This window comes from Colias croceus, chromosome 2 (genome assembly GCF_905220415.1).
Source record: "Colias croceus chromosome 2, ilColCroc2.1".
Classification (NCBI taxonomy): Eukaryota; Metazoa; Arthropoda; class Insecta; order Lepidoptera; family Pieridae; genus Colias; species Colias croceus.
In genome coordinates, this window is record NC_059538.1 from 4,901,791 (window position 1) to 4,928,070 (window position 26,280).

The 26,280-nt window shown below is 33.0% G+C and overlaps 4 protein-coding genes and 1 pseudogene across 4 annotated transcripts; 3 read left to right on the plus strand and 2 right to left on the minus strand.

Annotated features, from left to right (window-relative positions):
• Positions 1–361: 361 nt before the first annotated feature.
• On the plus strand, positions 362–2,179 carry LOC123699890 (annotated as a pseudogene).
• Positions 2,180–4,903: 2,724 nt separating this feature from the next.
• Positions 4,904–6,373, plus strand: LOC123699895. The gene has a single exon (XM_045646944.1). The coding sequence runs from the start codon at positions 4,904–4,906 to the stop codon at positions 6,371–6,373; it is 1,470 nt and encodes a 489-aa protein (XP_045502900.1).
• LOC123699429 (zinc finger CCCH-type with G patch domain-containing protein) lies at positions 5,699–12,601 on the minus strand. Its single transcript, XM_045646361.1, has 10 exons — positions 12,348–12,601; positions 11,987–12,196; positions 11,806–11,904; positions 11,351–11,488; positions 10,834–10,928; positions 10,274–10,391; positions 9,661–9,847; positions 9,219–9,376; positions 7,822–7,992; positions 5,699–7,656 (listed from the first exon to the last, which is right to left on the minus strand). Exons 1-10 carry the CDS (start codon positions 12,387–12,389, stop codon positions 7,237–7,239), a joined length of 1,638 nt encoding a protein of 545 aa, XP_045502317.1. The 5' UTR covers positions 12,390–12,601; the 3' UTR covers positions 5,699–7,236.
• A 2,859-nt stretch (positions 12,602–15,460) lies between these two features.
• Positions 15,461–25,827, plus strand: LOC123699538 (zinc finger protein 622). Its single transcript, XM_045646513.1, has 7 exons — positions 15,461–15,474; positions 19,518–19,993; positions 20,073–20,273; positions 20,403–20,557; positions 22,942–23,082; positions 23,422–23,550; positions 24,986–25,827. Exons 2-7 carry the CDS (start codon positions 19,523–19,525, stop codon positions 25,095–25,097), a joined length of 1,209 nt encoding a protein of 402 aa, XP_045502469.1. The 5' UTR covers positions 15,461–15,474; positions 19,518–19,522; the 3' UTR covers positions 25,098–25,827.
• Positions 16,457–19,000, minus strand: LOC123699440. The gene is made up of 3 exons (XM_045646372.1): positions 18,669–19,000; positions 18,405–18,581; positions 16,457–17,934 (listed from the first exon to the last, which is right to left on the minus strand). The coding sequence occupies exons 1-3, from the start codon at positions 18,716–18,718 to the stop codon at positions 16,545–16,547; spliced, it is 1,617 nt and encodes a 538-aa protein (XP_045502328.1). The 5' UTR covers positions 18,719–19,000; the 3' UTR covers positions 16,457–16,544.
• Positions 25,828–26,280: the final 453 nt, after the last annotated feature.

Genomic DNA, 26,280 nt, shown 5'->3' on the forward strand with positions numbered 1-26,280 from the left:
AAAACATATAACATAATTATTATAACATTAACAGAATAATTAACAATAACAGTAACAATTAAGCAGTAACAAGTGAAAGTGATTTTAGTAATAAATTAATTAGTGTACATTTTAGTTTAATTTCATAACAAATCCCTCCAACACTAGCCACGCAGCCTGAGTTTGAGTTTGAGTTTGAGGAGATGAAGGAGGACTAGCTAAAAAAATACTGGATCAAGAGAACTCCTTTTACAACCACCTGAGAGATGATATAGTTCAGCTTTGTCGAAAGGAGAGAGAATTAAATATTAAAGGAAGAGTTTTTTGTAAGCAGACTTACGAGATGAGGTTAATGCAAGTCTGTATGGAAAAGTCTTTAAGTGATAATGTATTGCCATATGTCAGAGAACAAACGATGACAAACACAGAGTTAGAAGTTGCTAAAAGAATGGATAAAGTAGCCTCTCACATAAAGGAAAAGGGGCATGCAAACCTTAACTTAGATTTGAGTTCTTGGAATCAACTGAATCGTCATGACTTGAATAAGTATTTGTTTCAAGAATTAGATGAGCTTCACGGAAGGAAGAACCTATACTCCGACTCCCATCTTTGGTTCAATAGGTGTATGGTATTACTCAGTTCTCGATTGACCCCACCTGAGATAGGACCTGATGGAGAACCTCTAGCTGGAGATTACTGCCATTATAATCAATATGGTGGTTTTGAAGGAATGAGACAGAAGGCCTGGACTCTGACTACAATAATGATAATAAAGATTGCTCTTGAAGAATGTAATATTCAAGGAGAGATAATGGGTCAAGGTGACAATCAGATAATCCATATCAGATTGAAAGCAGAGCAGCAAGGACAACCTCATTTTTTTATATAAAGCTGCTTCTAAACAGCCATGATTAATAATTTTTCGCTCAGCAGGTCTCTCTCTGAAACTTCAAGAAACCTGGTACTCTCAAAATTTGTTTGAATATTCTAAAGTGCGTTATTACAAATCAATAAGAATAGATGACAGTTTGAAAAGACTTAACAGGATGATTCCTGATATAAATGAGGGATTTCCATCATTACAGTCTTTAATAACAGGGGTGTCGACTACTACCGAAAATATGTCTCGAAATTATGTCTCCCCGATAATTCCGTTCCTCTTATATTCTCTAGAATTAGGGAACACAATAAAAAGAAAGGGTATCTTGGACCTAAAAACAAGAGAAACAGATAAGTTGTGTGCACTCATGAACATCCCCTCTATCTTGGGAGGACTACCTCTCTCTAATATGTATCAACATTGCCAAAGAGGTTGTCCAGACCCTCTAACGATTTGGTTAAAGGTCTTAGAAGTTGTTAGAAGAACAAGTCCCAAAATATACAATCATATATTACATTTGATTCCCTGTAGAACCAAGATGAACCACGACCCTGTTAAACTGGTTGAAGACATATACAGTCTGAATATACTAGGAATGCCGAATTTTGTAAGAAAAGCGAGAGAATTAATTGAAGAATTCTTACCAACATATGTAACAAATCCAAAGGTAATCCGATTGCTTGGGCAGATAGAACAGATTTAGAATCACTCTGTAGTATCTTAACGACAATGAGGCCTTACGTTGCAAACCTAGCACATGAAATCTTGAGAAACTCAAACGAAGGTGTCCAGTTGCAATTAATTTGAAGTTTTTCCAATTTACAGACAATAAATAGAATGATCAATGAAGATCCAAACAGGACAGAGACCATCTTTTCTCTCGGGAAGTTCAAAGATGCAGAAGCAATTGATGTACTCAAGAGAAGACTAACAAGATCCGAGCTGCCAGTCCAAGGAACACATCTATTGGAAAAGGCTCTCTCTTCGATCCCCTACACTTTCAAAGCTGCTCAATGGTTACGAGAAGCAACTTGGGGATTTCCTATCACTGGGATTACAAGTCCAGTACCTTGTGAACAAGTTAAAATAGAAAATTACGACGATGTCGACAAAACCTTAAAGAAAGACTGTATTGTAGTCAAGACTTCGTATAAATTGAAAACAGAAGGAAAGGGTGCATTGAGTTCAAGAGGACCTTTTGATCCTTACATAGGATCATCCACTCCAGAAAAGATGATTAGACCCAAATTGACAGTTATAAACCCTAATCCTCAGATAAAATCTGTCATGAAGCTATACTATACAGGGTGTAATCGTTAAGTGTGCACAGGCGATTATTCCGTAACTATTACAGATATCAAAAAACTTTAAACTGATATCGAAAGTATTTAACCTAATGAGTAAAATGGCCATGATAAATTTTTAAAAATAAAACGAGAAATATCTAAAAAATTAACTTGAAACCCTCCCATACATTTAGTATGAGATACGAATATCCCATGTACATGGGTTGATCCAAAAGTAATGATAATCAATATTAAACAAGGTCATTAGAGTTATAATAATTATGTAGTTCTCTAGATAGTCTTCTTACTAGAAAGTATACTTCAATATTTTTTTCCTAAACTTAAAAAAAACTTTGACTTCATCCACAAAAACCCCTCCACGCAGCCATCACTTCGCTGTCGTCTTAAAATAATTTATTGCTAAAAAAGTGTTTCCTGTGCCGAGGAAAGAGATAAAAGTAAATAGGAGCTAGATCCAAAAAATAGGGTAGGTGTTCAAGCCTTTGGAATGCCGATTTTTGAATGGCAGCCATCGCAACTGACGCTTTGTGATTTGGTGCGTTGTCTTGGAGAAACACCGTTCAGGTCCGCAGTTTGCCATGTCTCTTTTCCTTACTATCCTACCGCAATCTTTTGATTTGGTCTGTTTAGTAAGAGCCCAATAAAGTGGCTACCTTTTTAAAATATTCCACCATAATTATTCCTTCAGCGTCCCAAAAAACTACCGCTTTAATCTAACCTACTGATTTTCACTTTGAATTTCTTCATCGTCACTTTGGAAGCTCGCATCCAGGACATTGATTGTTTTTTGGTTTCAGCATCAACATGGTGAACTCGGGTAACGTCCATGATCACAAAACGTGACAAAAAATTATCCTGATATCATTAAAAATTTAGAAATTTACCCTATATTGTATTGTCCATACTATCACATGATTTTTGTAATGTTTTGTAAACTTTTCGGATGCTTCTACTCCTTCCCAGTAGGGTGACATGTTGTAATACGCTACCATGATCCATTCATCTTGAATTATTTGCGTATCAGCTTATTTACCAGACCAATAAGAGAACTTTATGGATCCATTCTTTCTAAATACGTTAATATACAGGGTGTAATCATTAAGTGTGCACAAGCGATTATTCCGTAACTATTGCAGATACCAAAAAACTTTAAACTGATATCGAAAGTACTTAACCTAATGAGTAAAATGGCCATAATAAATTTTTAAAAATAAAACGAGAAATATCCAAAAATGTTACATTAAACGCTCCCATACATTTTATTTCCCATACATTTTGTATTTATAGCAGATTTTCGAAGTGATGTCCTCATTGTGCAATACAATGAGGAGATCTATTTACAGTTTCTAAATGAACTTCCCTTCAAATTTGCGAAGTAATTAAAGCAGAAAACCAAAAAAAGAAAGAAAAAGCTAAAATCTTTCATAATAAATGTAGGTTGATCCAAAAGTAATGATAATTGGGTATTTCCTGTGCACATAAAAATATAAAATAAATGTTTTTTGCTTGCTCATGTATTCACTAAGTAATCACAAAAAAATCATATCAACAGGCCACGTTACCAATTATTTACATTAATTTGAATATGAACCGTGCGTGCCAGAATGTTTCCCGACGAAAAGAAGAAACAACGATTCGACATGTAGAGGGTAAATTTCTAAATTTTTAATGATATCAGGATAATTTTTTGTCACGTTTTGTACCGTGTGTGTATTAAGCCCGTGCACCGACATCGAACCTAGTTAATAAATAGCACATCTAAATAATATTATGTAGTAATTAATAATATCAAATCTAAATTTATAAAGAATAGAAAAAATTCGATCACGAGGCGAGACTCGAACCCACATCCTTCGCGCCATTCCGGGGCGGATGCCTAACCAACTCAGCCACTCGTGACCCGCCTGAGCAATCGAATTTATTCTATTCTTTCAGTTTTATGTGTCTTAAGGGACACACCGCGCGCCATCTATCGCCTTCTATCGCCATCTATCGCCTACAGAACTAAACTTGACCAGAAAAGAACTATTGCAGAAGATTTTTACACAAATAAAACGACATAATTTACATCAATCATAGGCCGCGGTCCGAATCACGACTATAGTGCACGACGCTCACAGGGCCTACATTTGAGCGTGCTGTGGGCACTATAATCGTGATTCGGACCGCGGCCATAATTTCACATTCGGTCTCGGCTCAGTGTTACCAAGTAAATGACATTTACCCAAATATGGGGAAAATTTGCTAGTTTATATTAAACCATTTTTTTTAGATAGGATTGCTCCGGATCCTGCTGGAGAAATTAATGCATACTGCAAATACTGTCATGTATCCTTAGTCCCGCATAAAAAGAGCCTTCTATATCACGCTCAGAGTAAAAAACATGAAAGAACTGTTTCTTTTAGTAAAACAGCAAAATCTCGTAAACAAATAACATTTTTAAAAAGTTAGTACCAGATGAAAGGAAAATTGCTGAATTGAAGATAGCTGCATACATTGTCGAACATTCTTCAACAACAAATGTTGACCATTTGGGTGAAATGCTCCCCAAACTTGACCCCAAGTCCGAAATCTTAAATAATATAAAACTGCATAGAACTGCAAATGCACTATGTTAATAAAAAATATTCTGGGTCCATGTATGTTTCAAGACCTACTGGAAGAAATTGGAAACTCTCCTTATTCTATAATTGTAGATGAGACTACCGACATAACTACCATAAAGGTGTTATGTATGATGATTCTCTTTTTTTCAAAGAAGAAGGGTGATGTGGTTACAACCTTTTATAGAATCGTCAAAGTTACAGATTGCGACGCTACATCTCTGTACAATTTAGTCTGCTCCACTCTGCAAGAAGATGAACTTCGCGTCGAAATGTTAGTTGGGATAGGTTTAGATGGAACTAATGTAATGATAGGAAGAAATCATTCCCTTGCTGCTCTTTTGAAGCAAAAAATACCTGATCTGATAGTAATAAAATGTTCAAGTCACTCCTTGCATTTGTGTGCAGAAAAGGCGGCGGAAAGTCTACCACGTCAACTTGAGTTTCTACTACGTGAAACACACAACTGGTTTTCCTACAGTGCTAAACGTCTGGATGCATACAGGGATCTATTCGAAGTAATGAATAATAGTAGGAATCCAAAGAAAATTGCAGGTTTCTGCGGAACTCGATGGTTAGCACGATACAATGCCATTACTACAATCCTGGATCAATGGGAAGAGTTGCAACTGTTGTTTTTACTCTCAAAGAGAGAAGACAGATGTTACATGGCAGAAAAGTTGCATGACATAATGAAATGTCCTGTGTTTAAAGGCTACTTGATGTTTTTGAAAGAACGACTGAACATGTTATTTCAGAGTGAAAATGTAGAATCTGTGAAATTACTGGAGGACGTTTATTTGTTATTAAGAGGTTTGCTACAAAAACTGGTTGTACCCGCACAGCTTGAGAAATTGAGTGACAAAGATTTAATAACATTTGACTTCAAACAATATATGATGCACACAAGTGCTATTAACCTAGGACATGACACTGAGGTCCTATTGCGGGAAGTAAATCAAAACGAAGCGTGCGAACTACGTGACCGATGCAGAAACTTTATGGTCACTTTGTGCTCAGAGGTGCAAAGTAGAACTCCTGAGCACATTCATATATTGAAGTCTGTATCACTGCTGACCCCACAAATTGCCACCTCGCAAGTGAAACCTGATCTGACAAATTTTCTGCAAATGTTCGAAAGGTTTATGGCAGTAAGACCGAAGCCGAATCTGAATGGTACCATTAAAACCAATTTGCATCACAAAGAATGGAGGAACACGTCGTCCAGCGTTTCATTTTGGGCCGAGGTTAATACCGATTTAGATGCAGGAGGAATTAAGAGGTTTGCTGCCATCTCAAAATTTGCTTTGGCTGTGTTGTCAATGCCACTATCAAATGCAACGGTGGAAAGAGCTTTCTCCATTTATTCAATCATAAAAAATAAGCTTCGAAATAGATTATCTGTAGAAATGTTGCAACACTTAATGATGGTGAGGTACAGCTTAAAAAGAAATTATACGTCTTGCGTCACATTTAAACCGACTGACGCAATGTTGAAAAAGTTTTCGAATGAAATGTACGATTTCAAGAAGAAAATGACTGCAGATGACATAGAAGTCCAGACGATGGATACATTCCAAGAATGTTTGGAAATGCTAGATTAAGAATGCGTAGATTAAGAAAAAATAAAACGTTAAAAAGTAAAGTAAGATGTTTTGATTTATCATAAATACTTACTGTAAAAAAATCATAAAAGGGCCAAATTTAGGGTAAAAGGAAAATTCTGAGGTGGCAACACTGAGCAAGCTCTTGTTTTACTTCCTTTTAGCTGGCAATGTGATTTGAAAAGTCGGTATTGTTATTTTTATATTCATTATTATCTCAGTAGGTAAGTGTTGGTAAGTTAAAGTTCAAGTGGGAATAGCTTATTATATTTATCTATTTAGAATATTTCATCTTCTATATTTTTTACTCGTTTCTTGTAAAATGCAAAAACAATCATTTATGATAGCATTATACCGCCAAACTTCCTTGAACTGTACCGCGCACTGATCCGAGTAAAGACGGACAGGTGCACAAGCCAATTCATCGGTTTTTTCATGCCAAACCGGACCGTAAAAAATCGGAATGCCGGACAGTAAAATTCCTTGTAGTGCACATGCGCCCTTACACGTCAATGTTCATACCGAAATCTCCAGTGTATTAGATATAAGCTTCTTGATCAGTATCATTGAAATTATTAATATTATTACTTATACGTAATACGTAAACCTAAATATTTAGCTTTATAAACAGTAACATTTCGATAATGTAATTAATAATTCCATATTCGCAGTTACATATTGCTAGATGTGCGCGTGATTTTATTCGCGTGGTAATATTTAAGACTTAATATTTTTTTTAGCTACAAACAGCTCAATCCTTTTATTATATATTATAAAATGTAGCACTAAAATTCATTTACAATTTAAATCAGTAGTTCGTTAGATTAGTGCAATATGAAATATCAAACTCATCACCTAGAAAATCAGAACATGGTCAATTTTTGTTTATCTTTTCTGAGTTTTTGTTCCCTTGTTATCTGTTGTCCCTTTTGCTTTAATGCTGCCAACTCTTTGTTCTTTTCTGCTATTTGATTAGTGATATTTCGGTTACCGTTTGTTCCCGCAGGATATTTGCAGAGTGTATTCCTTAATTTAATAATTTCATTTTCTATTTTTCTGCTATCTTCTTCTATTTTAAATTGTTCTATATTTAAATCTTTACTAGAAGACTGTTTAATATCTATGCAAGTAGTTGTGGTTGGCTCCGATTTTTCAGCACCGTCGCCTAAGGTTTTGTTGAGGAAGTTAAAAACGTTACGGCGTTCTCTTTCTTTTTCTCTCTCGTAGGCTCGCTTATTTCTTTCTTCTTCCTTCTTTTGTAACCTTTTTAGTCGCTGTTCAACCTGAAACAAAATAAATAAATTCATTTTCAAACAAAAATAACTTTTCATATTGATTACTATGTACTACAGGAGTTAGATTTTTACTAGTTTTTAATAGAATGTTGGTGTATCATCTATGTACGATGACTTATCAATAAAGTGTAGTAATAAATATGTAGTAGTTGCCTTCAACGGGTCCTGTGTACCAGCCCGCTCAGTGAGCGCGAGGCAGTGGTCGAGGCTGGAGCCGCGCGGCAGCACGCGCGCCTCAACCGGCTGCACGCGCCCCGCGCCGCCCGCGCCCAGCCCCGCGCCCGGCACGTACCCCATCGCTAGCATTAGCTTCGACCCTATGCCCTACAATCATAATCATAATCATTTATTCACTTTAAATATAACATTAAATACATAGAAATCATTATCTTAAATTAATCAAACATAAAAATATACAACGATATTATAATAGGACCTGACTGGCAAACTATGTACATTCTTACTTTTGACATCAAAACTTTCATACTTTATAATATATATACCATAATTTAGTCCGTAATCGCTACATTACAATTAGAATACTCTTTACAGTCACTCGACTCTTTATTTAATATGGTGCTGACAGAATAACAGCGTTACAGCCTCTGCTGTAACATTTATGCTGAGTCAGTAATCCCTTTCCCTGAGGTGATACAGATATAATATAATATTATTACGTCTACATGTAATGTTATACTTTTTTTTTTAGTTATAAGTGTTGTCTGTAATTTAATGTACTGTATCATTTTTTGGGAATAAATGTGTTTCTATTCTATTCTATTCTATTCTATGATTAAAAGACAATATGACCTGCAGGCCTTCACTAAAACAGCTTGTATCGTAGGCCTGCAACCCTCCCTTTTCAAGGTAAGTGGTGCTCATTATATAATAGGTATTAAAAATTATCTGATAATATTAATCAAAATAATTTATACATAAAGATTATATTATTATTAAGATTAAATTTACATTTTTATTTATTAATTTATAAACTAAATGAAATCTGCGCCTATATTAACGCCTTTATTTGAATATAGAGATTATATTGCATTGCGTTGATTGATGCCCTTTTGTGTTATAATATCACAGCTACTGCTACGGGCAGCTCGGGAAGGAAAACATATTGCGAAAACGGACACGTCGAAGAAGCAGAAGTTTCGAAAAGTATATTAACATTTTAAGCACTCATTTAACTTGTCTGTAATAAGATCATGATACGTATTATCACTACATAGTATAAAACAAAGTCGCTTTCTGTCCTATGTCCCTTTGTATGCTTAAATCTTTAAAACTACGCAACGGATTTTGATGCGTTTTTTTTAATAGATGGAATGATTCAAGAGGAAGGTTTTAGTATATAATTTATTAGGTTTTAGACAAAGTAGGCGAAGCCGCGGGCGGTATGCTAGTTTTATTTATAAAAAAAAAACATTGACTCCATATTAGTTTAAAGTCACATCCAGCTAAATAAAATGTTTGTTTAAAGTTACAGATAAAGCCTATTCTTATGACTTATGAACAATTAATTAATAAAAGTAATACATACTCACTCTAGTGTGTTTCTCCCACTCTCCCATAGCGGGAGCGTTATTCTGCAGACTCTTATCAAGAATCAACTCTTGTTCTGTTTCTGGTCTAGCAATTTTCATTTCTGGGTACTCTGTATCACTTATACTATCATCTGAGTCACTGCTATCGTCATCATCGTCTAAAACAATGTGGGGTTCTTTATTTAATACCATTATATATTTATTAAATTATATTTCAATTTTTAATGCTGTTCAATTTGTTTTTCTAAAACCTGAAATACCACTGATACAATTTAACTGATTTTTGTTTGAAATTTTGATGTAGTCTTGACTACTTGTCTTGGAAAGTTTAATCAGTAAAAAGTATAAAAAGTTGTGTAAGAAAAAACGTTTTCCAAAAAAAAAATATTAATCCCCTGCTGATCTACTTAAAAATATAAATGTGGAAAAAGTAAATACTGACTGTTTAAGGGAAACAGCTCTTCAAAGTGCACATGATATTCTTCAACCGCTGCCTTTCTCTTTTCTCCCGTTTTCGCACCTTGCTCTAACTTTGCGACACACAATCTGTTCTCTAGATCGACACTGGTCACTACAGCTCTATGCCATAAGTGATATTTTTCTGTGGACTTCTTTGCTACACTCACATCCTGAAATATAAAAATAACATGTAATAATATCATAACTGAGATACTGCTTAAAGTTAGATAGCCCATTTTAATCAAGGAAGGCTTTAATAGGCTATGCAATAAAAATGTTCAATTCCATGATAGTTCTATTTGTAAGAGCAATTTTTTTTTTATTTTTAGTTGTGGTGTGGTTGTCGATTCCCTGTCGAAGAAAGAAATTTTTCCAAAATCTTTAAATGCAGTTCTATTTCTTTTTAAAAATTAAAGAATGTATGCTTTCAGTAAAATTAACTAACTTCAGTATTTAAAGTACTTTCAAAGGCCCTTACTCCAGGGCCCATCGAAAATTTCCAAACTGTTTATATAACTACATAACATAACAGCATTTCTATTACAGTACAGTATTAACTGTAGATACAAATAACATAACATTTGTTCATTACATACCTCATCATCAGGTGCTTTAAGCTTCAATAATATTCTACTTCCTGCTTTGAGTGTATCATATTTGGGTTCTATAGCTTCTTTTAACTCTGACAATTGTGCTACGGCACCATGGGAGTATCTGAAATATAATTATCAGTTTTAAATTAGGTACAAATCAATGACCTATTATACTAGTAGACGCGGCATACGCCAACATCATTGCAGTAAAAACAGCGTAATTAATACATACCTACTTACTAACGCATTATCACCAATACAGTTGTTCTCTCTTTCACTCTCACGCACGAGACATAATACATGTCTCACTCATGTACTTCGTAATAACAACTGCCGATTAAAATACAAAAAGAACGTCCAGCCACGACGCTGAATGGTGCGTGACTAAGTGAAACTCGGGCACTTACCTGAGTTTTTTCTTGCCAAAATAGAGAGCGGGTAACGTATCTAGCTCTTTTATATATCATAGGTACAAATAGAAATAATTCCATTAAAAATGTGAACCTTATATAAGAAATACAATAAACATTTATACTAATTGATACTTATTACACTAAACTCACCTACATTTTTCATCGTCAAATTTGCATTCACCACTTAAGTAATATGGACATGGCAACATCTCTGTATGAGTGGGGTGTGTAAATAAAACTCGTACCTAGAAATATTTGTCTTATCTATACTAATATTATAAAGCTGAAGAGTTTGTTTGTTTGTTTGTTTGAACGCGCTAATCTCGGGAACTACTGGTCCGATTTGAAAAATTCTTTCGGTGTAAGATAGCCCATTTATCGAGGAAGGCTATAGGCTATATATCATCACACTAAGACCAACAGGAGCGGAGCAATGCGGGTGTTATCGCGGGGAACAGCTAGTATTAAAAAAATTAAGCCTGAACTGTATGAAAGTATATGCTAATTTTTGGTAGTTTGATGTACTAAAAATGTCATGAAAAATTTTTTGATAGTTTTGTAATTTCCGGAAAAATTAATTATCCACCAATAGAAGAAAATTCACCTTATGATTATTTATTATCTTTAAAACATGTACTTTTTGAATAAAATGATAGAATCAACATACTTGTAAGTCACTAAATTGATCTTCATCTTGCCGAGGCAAGACAGCACTGACCATTGCATTGTGTAGACTTGGTTGTCCTCCCCATGAGTGAGTGTGGTATACAGCACACTTCATACCAAGAAGAGTGGCTAACTCATCCTGAAATTATATATCTTTATAATAGTATTGTTTGAACTTATAATTAGCAAGACAAAATGCAAAAACAGCTGATAGAATCTGTATGAAATTTGATAGTAAGGCTAGATACCACATAAATAATGCTGTGGATTCCAGCTAGGTACCTAGTACAATAAACAGTTAGGAAATCTTCAAATGAATATTTCAATATCAGATAAGATAGAGAGAATGCACATAATGCCTTTTAAATTAATTATATTACATTAAGCCTGATAAATTTAAGTATAACTTATTTTCACAACTAAGTTAAACACTAAATAATAATTAACATTATTTACCTCAATATCACTATCATCATTTTGGCTGTTTTCTGCTGATTTTTCAGTTGTGTCTTGACTTTTGTCTTTTTCATAAGCTCCACTCTGTGCCATTTCTTGCTGTTAAATTGTGAGACAAAAACAAATGTATAATGCACAGAAAATTTTAATTTTAATAGTAATTATGTTAAAATTTTAATACCATAAATAGTGCGTATTCACTGTCCAATTCATTCTGGCTTTCATCATTTTGTGGTTGTAAAGAATTCTCTTCAGCTTCCTGTTGACGTTGAGCATTCAAACTTTCTTCTGTTAAATCAATTAGCTGCTGCAATTCTGATTGTAATTCTAATAAAGAAGTATGCTCCTCTGGATTATTGTTTGTTTCCAGGCTTTGCTTTACAATAAGTAACTAAAATACAGAGTTTTTATATCAATAATAGACATGTAGATGTAGGTAAGTACCTATGTAGGTACCTTTTAAAATTTGGTAAACAATAGATTCATATTTTATTTCCATTATAAAACTAAAATTTATTGTTTTTGCAATACACCGTACTTACTTGATTTCTGTATTGGTTAATTGAATCAGCCAAATTATCCATGATTATAATTTGTTAATACAAACACATGAGTTGCTCGACAAAATTAATTCTATTCCTTTTTTAACTCTCATTTAGATAACCTAAATTTGGAAATTAACTTAATCAACTCATATGAGTTTGATATAAATTAAAAAGTTCACGATGTACACAATTCATAATTATTGTTTTATTTTTTAAATGCTCTCTTATATTACAGAGACTTCAAGCTCAGAGCAATAACTTACAAGACTGATTATTGTTGAAAAAATTTATTTTTTTGTATAGCAATGTATTTTTTAATAAAAGCGCAACCCCACCATATCCATCACTCCTGTCATCACGTAAACAGTGATCATAGAGGAAGGATGTATAACTACGAACTACAGTGATAGCAAAGTGATAGTAACTATTCTCTATGTTCTCTAATCTGTGGTGATAGCCAGGAATACGAAAAAATGTATTTGGTTTTAACCATGTTTCATTTAAGTTTAAGGCAATTACCAAAGGTTTATATTTATTTATAAGATGTATTAGTTCCGTTTTTTTAGGGATAATACTTCTACAGTTCCACTGAATTATATTTGAATCCATTATTATTACCGAAATTTTTGAGCACATTGTTTAACTGAGCAACGTTGGACGGTTTTAAGATATTGTTTTGATGTAAAGCTTCTATTAAAGTTGATAATAAATCTAATATGACATTATTAGGAGACTGGTCACTACTAGGCTGAATTGCGCAACCATTATCAGGAGCTGGGATCTGATATTCCTTTATGAGGGCTTCATGCGAAGCTCTATCATATCCCACACGTGTTTTAGGTGGAGATCGTGGTTTTAAAGCTACCTACTGTCTTTTTATATGATGACCTCTGAGTGCCAGCATGTAATAAATTTGTTTTATTTGATGTGAGATGTACAGTTGGGGTTGACTGTAATATATCTGTAAAAGATTTAGAAATTTGTGGATGTAATTTACTTGCTTCAGCATATGATATATTCTGCTGAGCCATTGAAATTTTAATGTTCCTTTGTCTATTAAATTCTGGACAGACTTTATTTGTTGCGTAGTGAAAGCCAGAACATGTAATACACTGTGCGCAATCTTCCTCAACAGTGCATGTCTCACCTGAATGATCTAGACCACATTTATAACAACGAGGTTTCGATCTACAAATATTTTTTGTATGGCCATATCGGCAACAGTTAAAACATTGAATTGTTGGGAAAATATACAAATCAACCGGTAATGCATTATAACACATGTATATTTTTTGGGGTAGGACTTGACCATCGAAGGTTAAAATGACAGATTGGGATGGCTTGCAAACATTGGATCCATCAATGTTTACTTTAAAATTGATTTGCCTAATTTTAATAATTTTACCACAGCCAGAAGGCACAGATATATTATCTATAACTTCCTCAGGAGACCAGTCACTCGGAACACCCCTAACTAAACCCATTCTTGTAATGTGAAATGTTGGGATTTTAGCTTTTAGTTTAAATGTATTTAGATTGCTATTATTTAAAAATGCATTTGCATCGTAAAACGTTGAAAACGCAACAGAACATCTATTTCTCCCTATTCTCTTAACACTGCCAGGAACAATATTTTGAATTTTGTTTTTCTTTAAGAAATTTCCAAATGTGATAGGGTGCAATGTGGAGCCATCTCCCTCAGAACCTTCAGTTCTCTGCACATGAACTATATATGGGTAAGCATCTGTTTGGATATAATTGGCACGGATAATATTATCTGTAGGATTAGGTGGAACTGAGTTTGATGTTTCTGCTACATTATTAATTGATATAAAGGAAGAAGAATCATTACTAGAATTAATATTTGTATCGCTATCATTCATAATTTTTTACGCCGCCTTTTTCTATTTAGTTCCGGGTCTAAAAGTATACTTTCATTGTTTGATTCTAAAGTGACATAACTTGCCACAAGAGGGAGGGTCGTTCATTTTCCCGCCCGAAACTCCCGCGAGGGTTCTTACATACTAAAAAATATATACAAGAAAACTCACCAATATATACACAAAACTATATGAATTTACAAATATATATAATAAATACAAGTAATATTTACAAAATAAACACCTCTGACTACGAAAAAAATAATTAAAATTAAATCAGCTTTAGAAACACTCCCTCCAACTTCGAAGTTTCCCGCGCTCGGTCCGAGTTGAGACTTGAGTTATCATTTGACAACTGACAAGGCACAGAGCAAGTAATATAGGCACAGAGCAAGTAATATAGTGGTGACAAGGGTCAATTTGTATGACATTTGATTTTTTTTTCTATATCACAGAATTTAGAAATGAATCAAATAAAGCTGTACTTCGTAATATTTTTATTAAAGTTTTTTTCTTGAGGAATTTTAAAACAAAATTATTTTTAATATATAAATTTAAATATTTTTATTATAAAAAAAATTATAGCGAGCTGCCCCAGCAGACCTTGTTTTGCCCTATTGCCCCTTTTTCGTATAATATTCTCTCTATTACATGATTAGAACGATTATAACCTTTCTTGTGCCCCAAGGAACATAAATATACTCTCAAGAGTTGTGCCCTAATGCACAGCCTAAAGGTGGCCGTAAGTATACTCTGATGTAATATGTTCCTTCTATAAAATATACATATACTAGTGGTCCGCCCCGGCTTCGCCCGTGGTACATATTTCGTAATAATAGGTAGCCAATGTCCTTTCTCGGGTATCCAAATTTCTCCATACCAAATTTCATGCAAATTGGTTCAGTAGTTTAGGCGTGATTGAGTAACAGACAGACAGGCAGAGTTACTTTCGCATTTATAATATTAAGTATGGATATTATGTGCTGCAAGTTACTTAATGATCTAAGGCTGCAAGTAACTGAAATATCATTTATTCTCGCACACTTGCCCAGAGCACAGAAAAATAACTAGTAACTCCAGAGTCTCGAACCCCGACTTAATAATTTCAATCCGAGGCCATAACCACAAGCCATCACGTCACAACATTATGTTGGATGTAATCATTTGCTATATACGTTTTATATTTTTATCTACTAATGCTACTACATACTCTTGTACATACTATATATATTACTTGCTCTGTGAATGCTACTTAAATAAAAATTTATGTACGACATTTTTTATTACAAACATTCATACCTAATATGATTGTATCTCAAGCACGCCTAAACCATGCTAACGTATTTTGGAGAAACCAGCACATCAAAGTATTTGAATTAAGTACTGCTTCTGCCCTTGATGTTGTCCGAGACTGTGAAGGCGAACAACTATATAATAATTAATTTTGTTTTGTGGTAACCAAAGTCCAAAGACGTTTTATTATACTATTAACTAGACTGTACACCAAAAATATTTGTCTTGATAAAAATATGATCTATTGCTATATGCTGATTGCTTTTTCCTTTTATGCGGAATGTAACCAAAAACTCTCCAAGCGAGAGGTCTCCCAAAAGGAAATGGTCCTTGTCTAACGTTTTGACAATACAATACTCGGAGGAAGGCTAGTTAATTGCTCCGAGATACAATAATATAATGATGTTTTTGTAGAAATGGTGGTTGGGGTGACCATGAATTTTGTTTGACTTTGCACCATTTCATGAATTATCTTGGGTGAAAAATATTTAAATTTAAGACTTAAAAGCGAAATCCTCGAGCATGTAAGAGATAAGGCTAGGATAAAAATTGTATTATTAAGCTATGAATGAAAATTATAACTGGTTTCCATATTTACTGTACAATATACGTACAAAATGTTTTAGTTTATTTTTACATACATTATATTAGATAGCATAAATCAATATAATATGTACTGCACATTTACCCTCTCGATTTTCAAGAAATTTGTCTCTTATTTTGTTGAGCCATGGCCATCCAGTTAGAAAGAGACAAGTTGGAACGAAAAACGCTCTCACTCGAACCGGTTTTTGCGCCATGGTGCACAGAGCACATGGTAACACAGTATAGAATATAGATAATTAATGTGAACCAAATTAATTGTAGGTACATACTTTAAGAACATGCCTGCATAATATTATTAATATTAATAATGTAAAATGCAAAATACTATTCAAAGATTACAGTCCAATTTTATTGCTTTAATATACAGATAACAATTATGACAAATATTAATAGAGTTGAGTACATACGCCATAATCTAAAGACAATTATTATCATAAAAGGATTCCAGTGTAGAATTTTTAATAACTGCCCCAACAATGGTTTTTACTGTTGCACCTGGATAATTCTCATCATCATTAAAATTCATAGAAATTGTTTGATATGTGTTGTTCATCAATTTCTTTATTTTATTATTCATATCATTTTTATTATGATTTTCCATTAAGACTTGAATATTAGTATCCATTTTGGTAATGAGATCGTTTTTGTCAGTTACATCTTTTTTTAGTTCATTTATTTCATTTAATAGGAAACTTTCAAATGTTTTATAATTTTCTGATATAGTGGCATGTGATTCGGTTATGATTTGGAGTTTATTTTTAAGATCTTCAATTTCCTTGTCTTTTTCTTGGCACAAAAGTTGTAAATTGTCATTTCCTTTACCATCTTCCGAATTGGGAATACTTGTTTCATTAGGACTTGCTAATATTAAACTACAATCAAATCCTTTAGATTTAATGAAATTTTCATAAATCATAATTTTACTTTCATATTCTTTTATAAGTTTCTCTACAATATTCATTGGTTGCTTTGATGTAGATTGCGTTTTTTCTAATTCTGAGGCTTTGTTCAATGTCAATAGTTCCAATTTATCAGACAATCGATTGACATTGATACGCAACTCTGTATTGCTTATTCTTTGCTCTGATATGAAACTATGCATATCATAGGAATTCAAATCCGAATATTGAGTGTTACTAGGTCCTTTAAGATCAGTATTTTTTATAAGGGCAAGTTCTTGTTTCAGTGGCAAAATACTGGTAGAATTTTCAATCAATGGCCTTGCAGGAGGGTGAGGCTTATTTGATTCCAAATGATTGTTTGTAGAATGTGAATTTTTCTCTGTCGATCGCTTTGCTGTATTTTTGGTGAGTTTATGTCTAGTAAAGTTCAGATTGTTTTCATCATCATGTTCATCAGTTGAATCTGTAGATTGAACTGTTACATTATTTAGTTGAGGCAATACTGACTGGCCCATATTAGCCATTCTCTTCAAGATAGAATCTTTACTATTTGATAAATCTCCATCACTTCCTACATTTTTTTTAGAAGCCACTGTGTCATCTAAAACTTCCTCTACATTTTCGTCAGTGGAATGCTTTATATTTACATTAATATTTTGAAGGCAATCCACAATATTGGCTATTTTTGCAGCTGGAGCACAGATAAGCCAATACTTTTTAAAATTATCATAATATGATATACTGACATCTTTTTTTACATTGACAATAAATGTGGAATTGATAGTTGCAAGGGAAAGTGTACGCTTTTCAGAGGTATAAATAAACAAATGATGGGTATTATCTGTTGCTGATTTAATTATTGCAAAACCCAAATTCTCATGCAGATTGTATGTTCCATTTGTCCTGCAAATTGTAAGATTATATTATAATTACTAGAAAGTAATATGATTTAAACATATCTATACTAATATTATAAAGCTGAAGAGTTTGTTTGTTTGAACGTGCTAATCTCGGGAACTACTGGTCCGATTTGAAAAATTCTTTCGGTTTTAGACAGCTCATTTATCGAGGAAGGCTATAGGCCTATAGGGTATATATCATCACGCTACGACCAACAGGAATGGAGCTACGGGGGTGAAACCGCGCGAAGCAGCTAGTATAAGATATTCTGATTGAACAGAAATAGAAACCGTGATAAACACAATTTATGACCAATCTATGATGAAAATATCATACAAAAGTCTATGCTAAAAATATTATTGAAATAATAGTAGTGCATACAAAATTTCTATTAATCACTGAAAAAGCTAGCAAACATACAAACATGAACTAGAAGTAAAATTGTATTTGTTACATATAAAGAAATTCAGTACCATTCATATCCTGAAATGGCAGTTGCAAAAATGCAGTTGGTGACTGAGGCACTTTTAGGTTTTTCTGATGTTGGTTCCTGCGGAGGCTGTGCTGGTGTTTGTGGAACATACTTTAATGTAGTGTTTTCCTTGTCCGGTTCAATTTGATTCGCATTGAATATCGAAGCCAACGAAGTTCTTAAATAAAAAGTAAAATATAAAAAAAAAATACAAAATGAGTACATAACAATTAAAGTTTGAAATCAAGTTTTTTAATATATATACCCAGGTGCAGGTGTGAAAAGATCCACGTCAACTTCATCTGTTTCCAACATTTTATGCACAAATGTGGTAAGATATTTCTAAAAAGAGAAATTGATAGGTAGGTATTCTATGTGTTCACAATTATTGTTTAGTTACTTTAATTACTATTGATACATAAATGTTCCTAAACCTAATTATTTATAAGTTTTCACTTGCCACTTTGTCTCTATTTTTAAGTGTAAAACGATTCTAGTTTAATTATTTGTACACAAATTATGGAGCACTCAAAATTATTGATCAAAATATTTATGAAATATAAATTATTAATCCTGCAACACGTTACGGCACTTAATCCGTTATCCGTCAAATATCAAATCAAATGTCAATGATAAAGTCAATGACCTGGGAAATCATAATATAGGTAGGTAGGTACATTATATTTCATTACCATTATAGAAAAAAATGTTATATAATTAAATCTAAAAATGGACTCCTTAATTATGTGTGCAAAATAATTAAAGAACTTGGTTAGTGGTTTAATACCACCGCACCGTATTGACCGTAACAGAGATTCGAAAAGGATTCGGGATTCGAACGATTAGGATTTAGGGTTACTCTACTAGGGTTTCATGTCTCAATTATCAATCTGTGAATGTGAAATGAAATGACAGCTGACACTTGACAATGACAATTGATAAGACAGACATTTCTGAATTCTGATTTTCTTTCTGATTTCACCAAGATTTCACACTACAAAGAAGTGTGTTCTATAAAATTTACAATCATCTGTTCTTGTAACTCTTTCAAATTCACAATCAAGTGTTCAGTTTTCTGTTATAATTTATGTAACGCAAAAACCTTCTAAGGAACTTATAATGCCTGACACATTCACGTGTATCACTTGCCAGGTGCTGTTTAAGTCTGCAGATTTGCAGCGTGAACATTATAAACTAGACTGGCACAGGTACAATTTGAAGAGAAAAGTCGCAGGTATTCCACCAGTGACATTGGATGAATTTGAATTGAGGGCAAAAGAACATAGGGAACAAGTTCAAAATGAGAATTGCGACGAATCCGTTTATTGCAAATGTTGCTCAAAATTGTTCAATACGAAAAATGCGTACAATAATCACTTGAACAGCAAGAAGCACAAACAAGCTGAACAGAATTATGTGCCCAATGAAAAACCAATTCAAAAGAAGGAAGAAGAGGAGAGTCAATCTGATTCAAATAGTTTCGAAAAAATTGAAGCTGATAAGCTCTTGCAACGAGAAAAATTTGTTGTTGTTAAAGATGTTGTAGGGTCTGATGATCTTGACATTGAAACTGACTCAGAAATTGAAGAGGTGAAGTGAAATGAGATTACTTTTAGTAAATTCTATAAATTATTTATGTGATAATTCTAATAATTATTAATTTTTACAGCTTGATTCTGATGAGTGGGAAGAATGTAGAATCCAAGGCAGTGATTCACTTATAAAACCCCGTGACTGTTTGTTCTGTGGTCATCACAGTAAAAATATGGTCAAAAATCTGAAGCACATGTCAATAACCCACTCCTTCTTTATACCAGATGTTGAATATTGCACTGACATAAAAGGGCTGCTCTTGTATCTTGGAGAAAAAGTAAGTGGTTAATGCTACAGAATTAACCAATGAAATATACTTACTCTCAAAAATATATTTCCATTTGGCAAAATACAATCAATTGGCATAATTCTTAAGACTTTATTGTAATTTACAAATAATTTCTAGATTTCTCAAGGATTCATGTGCTTATGGTGCAATGATGCTGGCAGAACATTTTACTCAATGGAAGCAGCTCAGGCGCACATGCTTGACAAGGGACATTGTAAAATGTTACATGAGGGCATTGCTTTAGCTGAATATTCTGATTATTATGACTATAGGTAAATACTTCAATAATTATATCAAATTTGTTATATTTCTTGTAAATAAAAGAATTTATAAAATCTGTGAAAATAATATTTATAAGTACTGTATATTGGAATCAGTAATAACTATAAGAACAGCTGATACATTTTTAGAAAGGACAAAATAATAATGGTAATATTATTAATATAAACTTTGTTGCTTTGTTTTTGTATATTGCATAATATTTTTTAAAGTTGTTTATTAATGATTCAGAGAGACATATCTGTGTATAAATTATTATATCAGCTTAATTTTCACCTTAAACTCAAACTCAAACATTTATATATTCAATTAGACTTAGGAAGCACTTACAAATCGTCATTACATATTTTAACAATTACCACACACATAACAACTTATAGTATCACACACTTGTTGTGCTTTGTGTTTCTTAAAATTGTGTTTAAATATACACATACACATGAGCTTTAGGTTATTATAGTAGACTAGCTGCTCCGCGCGGTTTCACCCCCGTGGCTCCACTCCTGTTGGTTGTAGCGGGATGATATATACCCTATAACCTTCCTCCATAAATGAGCTATCTAAGACCTAAAGAATTTTTCAAATTGGACCAGTAGTTCCCGAGATTAGTGCATTCAAACAAACTGTTCAGCTTGATAATATTAGTATAGATTTAAAATTACTATAGTAGAGCCATTTTAATAGGCAACATTTGACAGTTCAACAAAATTCAACAACGTAACCTAGTAACGACGACATAGAATAACATGATATTTCGTTTTGTTAGAACTGCACTTAGATTACAAAATAAAAGACAGATGGAGCGTTGCCGAACTAAACCGAATAATTTATCGTCATTTTCAATAAAGCTATGTGTGCTGTCATTTCGCCGCTGCACTGTACGTACACGGTGCTTCTGTGTGCGTGTAATGTTGCCAGATATTGAAAAATTTCCCAAATTTTTCCCCGACTACGGAAAAAAGAGGGTTATGTTTTTCGAGTTTATGTATGTATGTATAATATTTCTTTGACACGCCCTGCAGTATAAACCGTTGGACCGATTTTGAGTTGTGAGGTTTCATTGCAATGATCTGAATTATTAAGTTAGTGGCGGTAGTGACGTAGGCTATATACATAAATGAGAAGTCAAGTTTTAATTTTTATTTAAATTCTTTTATTACATAAAGAACCTGCCTACTAAAGTTATATATGGACAAAATAATTAAATTACATAAAAAAAGTTTCAATAATAACTATAATAATTATATTATTTTTTATTTTTCATAATATATGAATACGAATAGCGGTAGTTTTTAGTCGAGAATACGGGACATTTTATTTTCATCATATCTATCATGGAGTTCACATAAATTAAATCGCTAGCGAAAACGACTCTGACGTTTTTAAGCTTTATAAAAGTAACAAAATAATGTATTATGCTTATTAAAATAATCTAATAATTATCATGAACCTTTAGTGCACTATACAAATAATCACATTCACGATCGAAAAATCCAACAGCATTACCCTGAAGATCTTTTAACCATTTTACCGTTTTACCAATAAAAATGGCAAATTCATTTTCAAAATACTGGCAACATACGTTGAAGTTTTGTATTCCTTCATATCTGTAAAATTATTATTCGTATTAAAGAAATAAATCAGCCAAATAATCTACAGAAAACCTGTGAAACGATGTTTTATCTTTTTTTTTGTTTTCGGGAACAAATTTTTCAGCGTTTTATTATCACAAGACGGCATTTTTTTACTAAAATTGCAAACCCTTTTTGACGTATTGCATGACACTATATGCGCTATAGCACTGGTGCAGCGACGTATTTGTTTTTGATTTCGTATTTTCTTTGACAAGGGCGACGGGCGGTTGTCATGCTCCATCTGTACTTTATTTTGTAATCTAAGGAACTGCACATTTGCTTAACTTTTTTCAATTACGATTACATATTTATAATAATAATGACCGATACAAGTAATTTTAAGATTTCATTTTACTGATAAACCAGTCTAAACATAATAAACAATTTCTGAATTGAAGAACTGACGTCGCTACAATTTTGTGTCAATAAACCTTTTTTCTTTTTAAATACCAGAGATGTTACTCTAAAAATCGAAATCTGACATCTAGAATCGAATGCATTGATTACTTGTGAATAAAAATCATCATAAATTAATAAATTCGATTGACAAATGTTTCAAGTCCGTATCGATTAATTCACTTTAATCGATGTTTTTAAGCAGGTTACCTCTCTTCGAAGATAAAATTGATAGACGTCAAATGTTGCCTATTAAATTGGCTCGACTATATACAAATAATGGGGTATGCAATATGCAGTATGAAATGAAATCTCACTGTCTCTAAACTTACACATAACATCCGCAGTGCGTCCTACCCTGATCATGAGGAAGGTGATGAAGACATGGAAGTTGATGAGCCAGCAGCAGATCCAACCATGCTGGATGGTGATAATTTCCAACTGGTATTGCCATCTGGCGTAGTTATAGGACATAGGTCCTTGTTGAGGTAATTGTATTTATATGATTTTGTTCTTGCTTATCTTTAGGTCCATGCTCCATGTATTATATTCAAAACTAGCTTATAGGTCCTCTTCACAATGGGCAGAGGCAATCACAATACTGTAGAGGGCCTTAATGTCTATGATTGGCCGTCATTGTGGAGGTTTTTTCATAATCACCGTAACAGCAGCAAACATTGCCGATCATTTATCATTTTTCAATGCAACTTTTAGCAAATTGAATTATTTTCAGCCATTTTCATGGAAAATGTTTTGAAATAAACGTAAAAGAAAGAGGTTGTGTGTATTATATAAATTTTTCAAAATATATTTTTTAATCATTTTAGGTACTATAAACAAAACCTGCCTGAGACCAGCCAAGTTGTGGTGAAGAAGTCACAACGAAAACTGCATCATTTGTTGGGTGTTTACCGCGCGTTGGGATGGGCGCCTAAAGAACAGGCTGCCGCTGCTAAGTATGTGTTTTCTTTATAGTCAACTAGTGGTCCGCCCCGGCTTCGCCCGGGTTACATATTTCGCAATAAAAGGTAGCCTATGTCCTTTCTCGGGAATCAAAATATCTCTATACCAAATTTCATGCAAATTGGTTCAGTAGTTTAGGCGTGATTGAGTAACAGACAGACAGACAGAGTTACTTTCGAATTTATAATATTAGTATGGATGGTTAATTTTAACTTGCTGTTGAGGATTATCAACTGAGAAATAATATCTATTAAGAATCATGAAAAAAGACTTGAAATATACATAATAGGTTTATTTATCCTAAACTCAGGCAAAACAAATGCAATAAGCATATCCTACTAATATTATAAATGCGAAAGTTTGTATGGATGTATGGATGTTTGTTACTCTTTCACGTAAAAACTACTGAACCGATTACAATGAAATTTAGCACACATATAGAGGGTAACTTGGATTAACACATAGGACAGGTTTTATCCAGGAAATCCCACGGGAACGGGAACTATGCGGGTTTTCCTTTGCAAACGCGGGCGAAGCCGCGGGCGGAAATCTAGTTTTAAATAAATTTTAATACGTGATTCTAGCATGGTATGCTTGAAATACAATATAAAATTAAATTGTACATGTAACAACATAACTAATTAGCTCTTAATTTTTCTGCTTTGTCCTGCCTATAAATTATGTGTTGTTTACTTCTTTATCAGCTGTATGTTATTATTTTTGCCGAAGGAAAGTTTTATATTATGCCGTCAACAAAGATAGTATAATTCATTCATCAGTAATTTCCGTCACACTTTTATAACTAGAATTAAATGAAGTATTCATTTCATCATACAAATATTAGTTCTTACAATGCTGAAAATCAACCGATTTTATATTGTATTGTTTTAACACTTAACAGTATGATTATAGTATAACGCGTTTCATTAAAGAAACGAATCTTTAATGGCGGCCAAAGACACAATGACATTGGCATATGGTAGGGTCAGCAAAAAAGAAAATAAAAATAACATAACTGGATAATTATTTTAATTTGTTTGTTGACAAAACTCGTTTGTAATGGTATTTGTGTATTTATATGAATTATCATAATTACTTATACAGAATGCAATAAAATCCCCATAATACTTGTAATGAGCCCATGAACTGAACAACGTTTCCCAAAGAACATATTATATCAAATTCCAATAAAATATTATTTACTATCGCAAATACATAATTGTAATTGTATGATAAAAACGATTATAGGGAAAATCAAATACATTTTAGTGATTTTACTTTACCCTATTTTTTGCAAACCGTACGGCCTTGTGTAAGCAAGAGGGAATGATAAGCGACGCCATTAAGATTCGTTTCTTTAATGAAACGCGTTATAGATACTTAATACCTTTACTGTAAGTCTATAATGATGTTCATTCTATCTTACAGAAAAGCTCGTGACATTCATTTCATGAAGAGGGTGCAGGCCAAGTGGCAAATGAAGATGTCTATGAAGAATAACAAGTTCCAAAAACATTACCGACCTCAAGTTAACTTCTAGAGAAATCTAGAAATATTCCTTGTGTTTTATCAGTATCACTTTACTTCATACATATATGTTATTCCATATTCATCATCCTTATCAAAGAGAAGGATTTATGACTTTTTTAAAGTACATATAATTTTTTTAACATAACTAAAAAAATATTCGTTTTACGAGCAAAATAAATTTTAAAAGATACAAAATTAGTGGTAGTTAGTGTCAATCATTGTTTTCTCTCGGAGATTCTTAGCCATTTGGGTGAAAAATCCTTTTTGAGAGTCTTTTTTATTAGTTTTTATTTAATTTTTATTAGTTGGATCAATACATAAATTTTTAGTTTGTGAATGGTACATATACACCATCATTCTTTTTTTATTGGTGCTTATGAGTGGCATTATTCGCTTGCGCTCAAGTAGTTACCTCTGTAATAAAGAATATATTTAAATGTTCTCTGTGGTGTCTATCTAAAAATATCTTGCACTTACAAACTTATAAATATGTATTTGTAATTAATGTGTAAATCGAGGGCACCTTTGTTTGTACTCTTCGGTCAAATAATTGGAATGTGAAAGACAGAAAACGGAGAAAATGTCAAATTCTTTTTTAATGTGATATTAAACTGTCTACATGTTGCGTTTATTTTAAACATTTCCAATGCATTATACAGCCGCAATAGTTACACAAAAGCAATGAATTCCATGTAACTACAACAACACAGATTTAAAAGCAATACAAATTTACAATGAAATTTTGTTTTATTTATTCAATGCAACCGGGGATTTTTTAATCTTCACGTATCTATACTTCTTGTGGTAGAAGGAATCGTTGGAATTACTTGCTCCATTTAAAGTCCATGGTATTTTGACTGGCTTGGGGTCAATTGTAAGGCTAATTTTATACAGTGGAAACGGGTTTATCTTTCCTTTAAATAAGTTGGTTATCGTTTTGGATAGACCTTCGTTAATTATGTACTTTGATTCGATGTTTGGTATATTCGCATAATATTTTTCAGCCATTTTGATTTCGTCTTCTCCATTTTCGCTGATAGGTTGGAGCGAGTGACTGGTGTTGAACAGGGAACAAAATATCTGTAATCATTAAGTACTTATATTATGGTGATTATGTTTATTTTCTTTTAGGAACAATGAACATAGACAGTATTCATAGGAAGTAGTAGTAGGTAAACTTCTTTATGGGGGGG

Coding starts and splice junctions, on each gene's coding strand:
- LOC123699538 (XM_045646513.1), top strand. CDS start 19,523: ATGCCTGACACATTCACGTGTATCACTTGCCAGGTGCTGTTTAAGTCT. Junction 19,994..20,072: donor CTGACTCAGAAATTGAAGAG/GTGAAGTGAAAT, acceptor TAATTTTTACAG/CTTGATTCTGATGAGTGGGA. Junction 20,558..22,941: donor TCTGATTATTATGACTATAG/GTAAATACTTCA, acceptor TAACATCCGCAG/TGCGTCCTACCCTGATCATG.
- LOC123699429 (XM_045646361.1), bottom strand. CDS start 12,389: ATGGATAATTTGGCTGATTCAATTAACCAATACAGAAATCAA. Junction 9,848..10,273: donor TTAAAGCACCTGATGATGAG/GTATGTAATGAA, acceptor TTTATATTTCAG/GATGTGAGTGTAGCAAAGAA. Junction 9,377..9,660: donor AGAGCTGTTTCCCTTAAACA/GTCAGTATTTAC, acceptor ACATTGTTTTAG/ACGATGATGACGATAGCAGT.
- LOC123699440 (XM_045646372.1), bottom strand. CDS start 18,718: ATGTTGGAAACAGATGAAGTTGACGTGGATCTTTTCACACCTGCACCT. Junction 18,582..18,668: donor CTTTTCACACCTGCACCTGG/GTATATATATTA, acceptor TTTTTATTTAAG/AACTTCGTTGGCTTCGATAT. Junction 17,935..18,404: donor GCCATTTCAGGATATGAATG/GTACTGAATTTC, acceptor TACAATTTGCAG/GACAAATGGAACATACAATC.
- LOC123699895 (XM_045646944.1), top strand. CDS start 4,904: ATGATTCTCTTTTTTTCAAAGAAGAAGGGTGATGTGGTTACAACCTTT.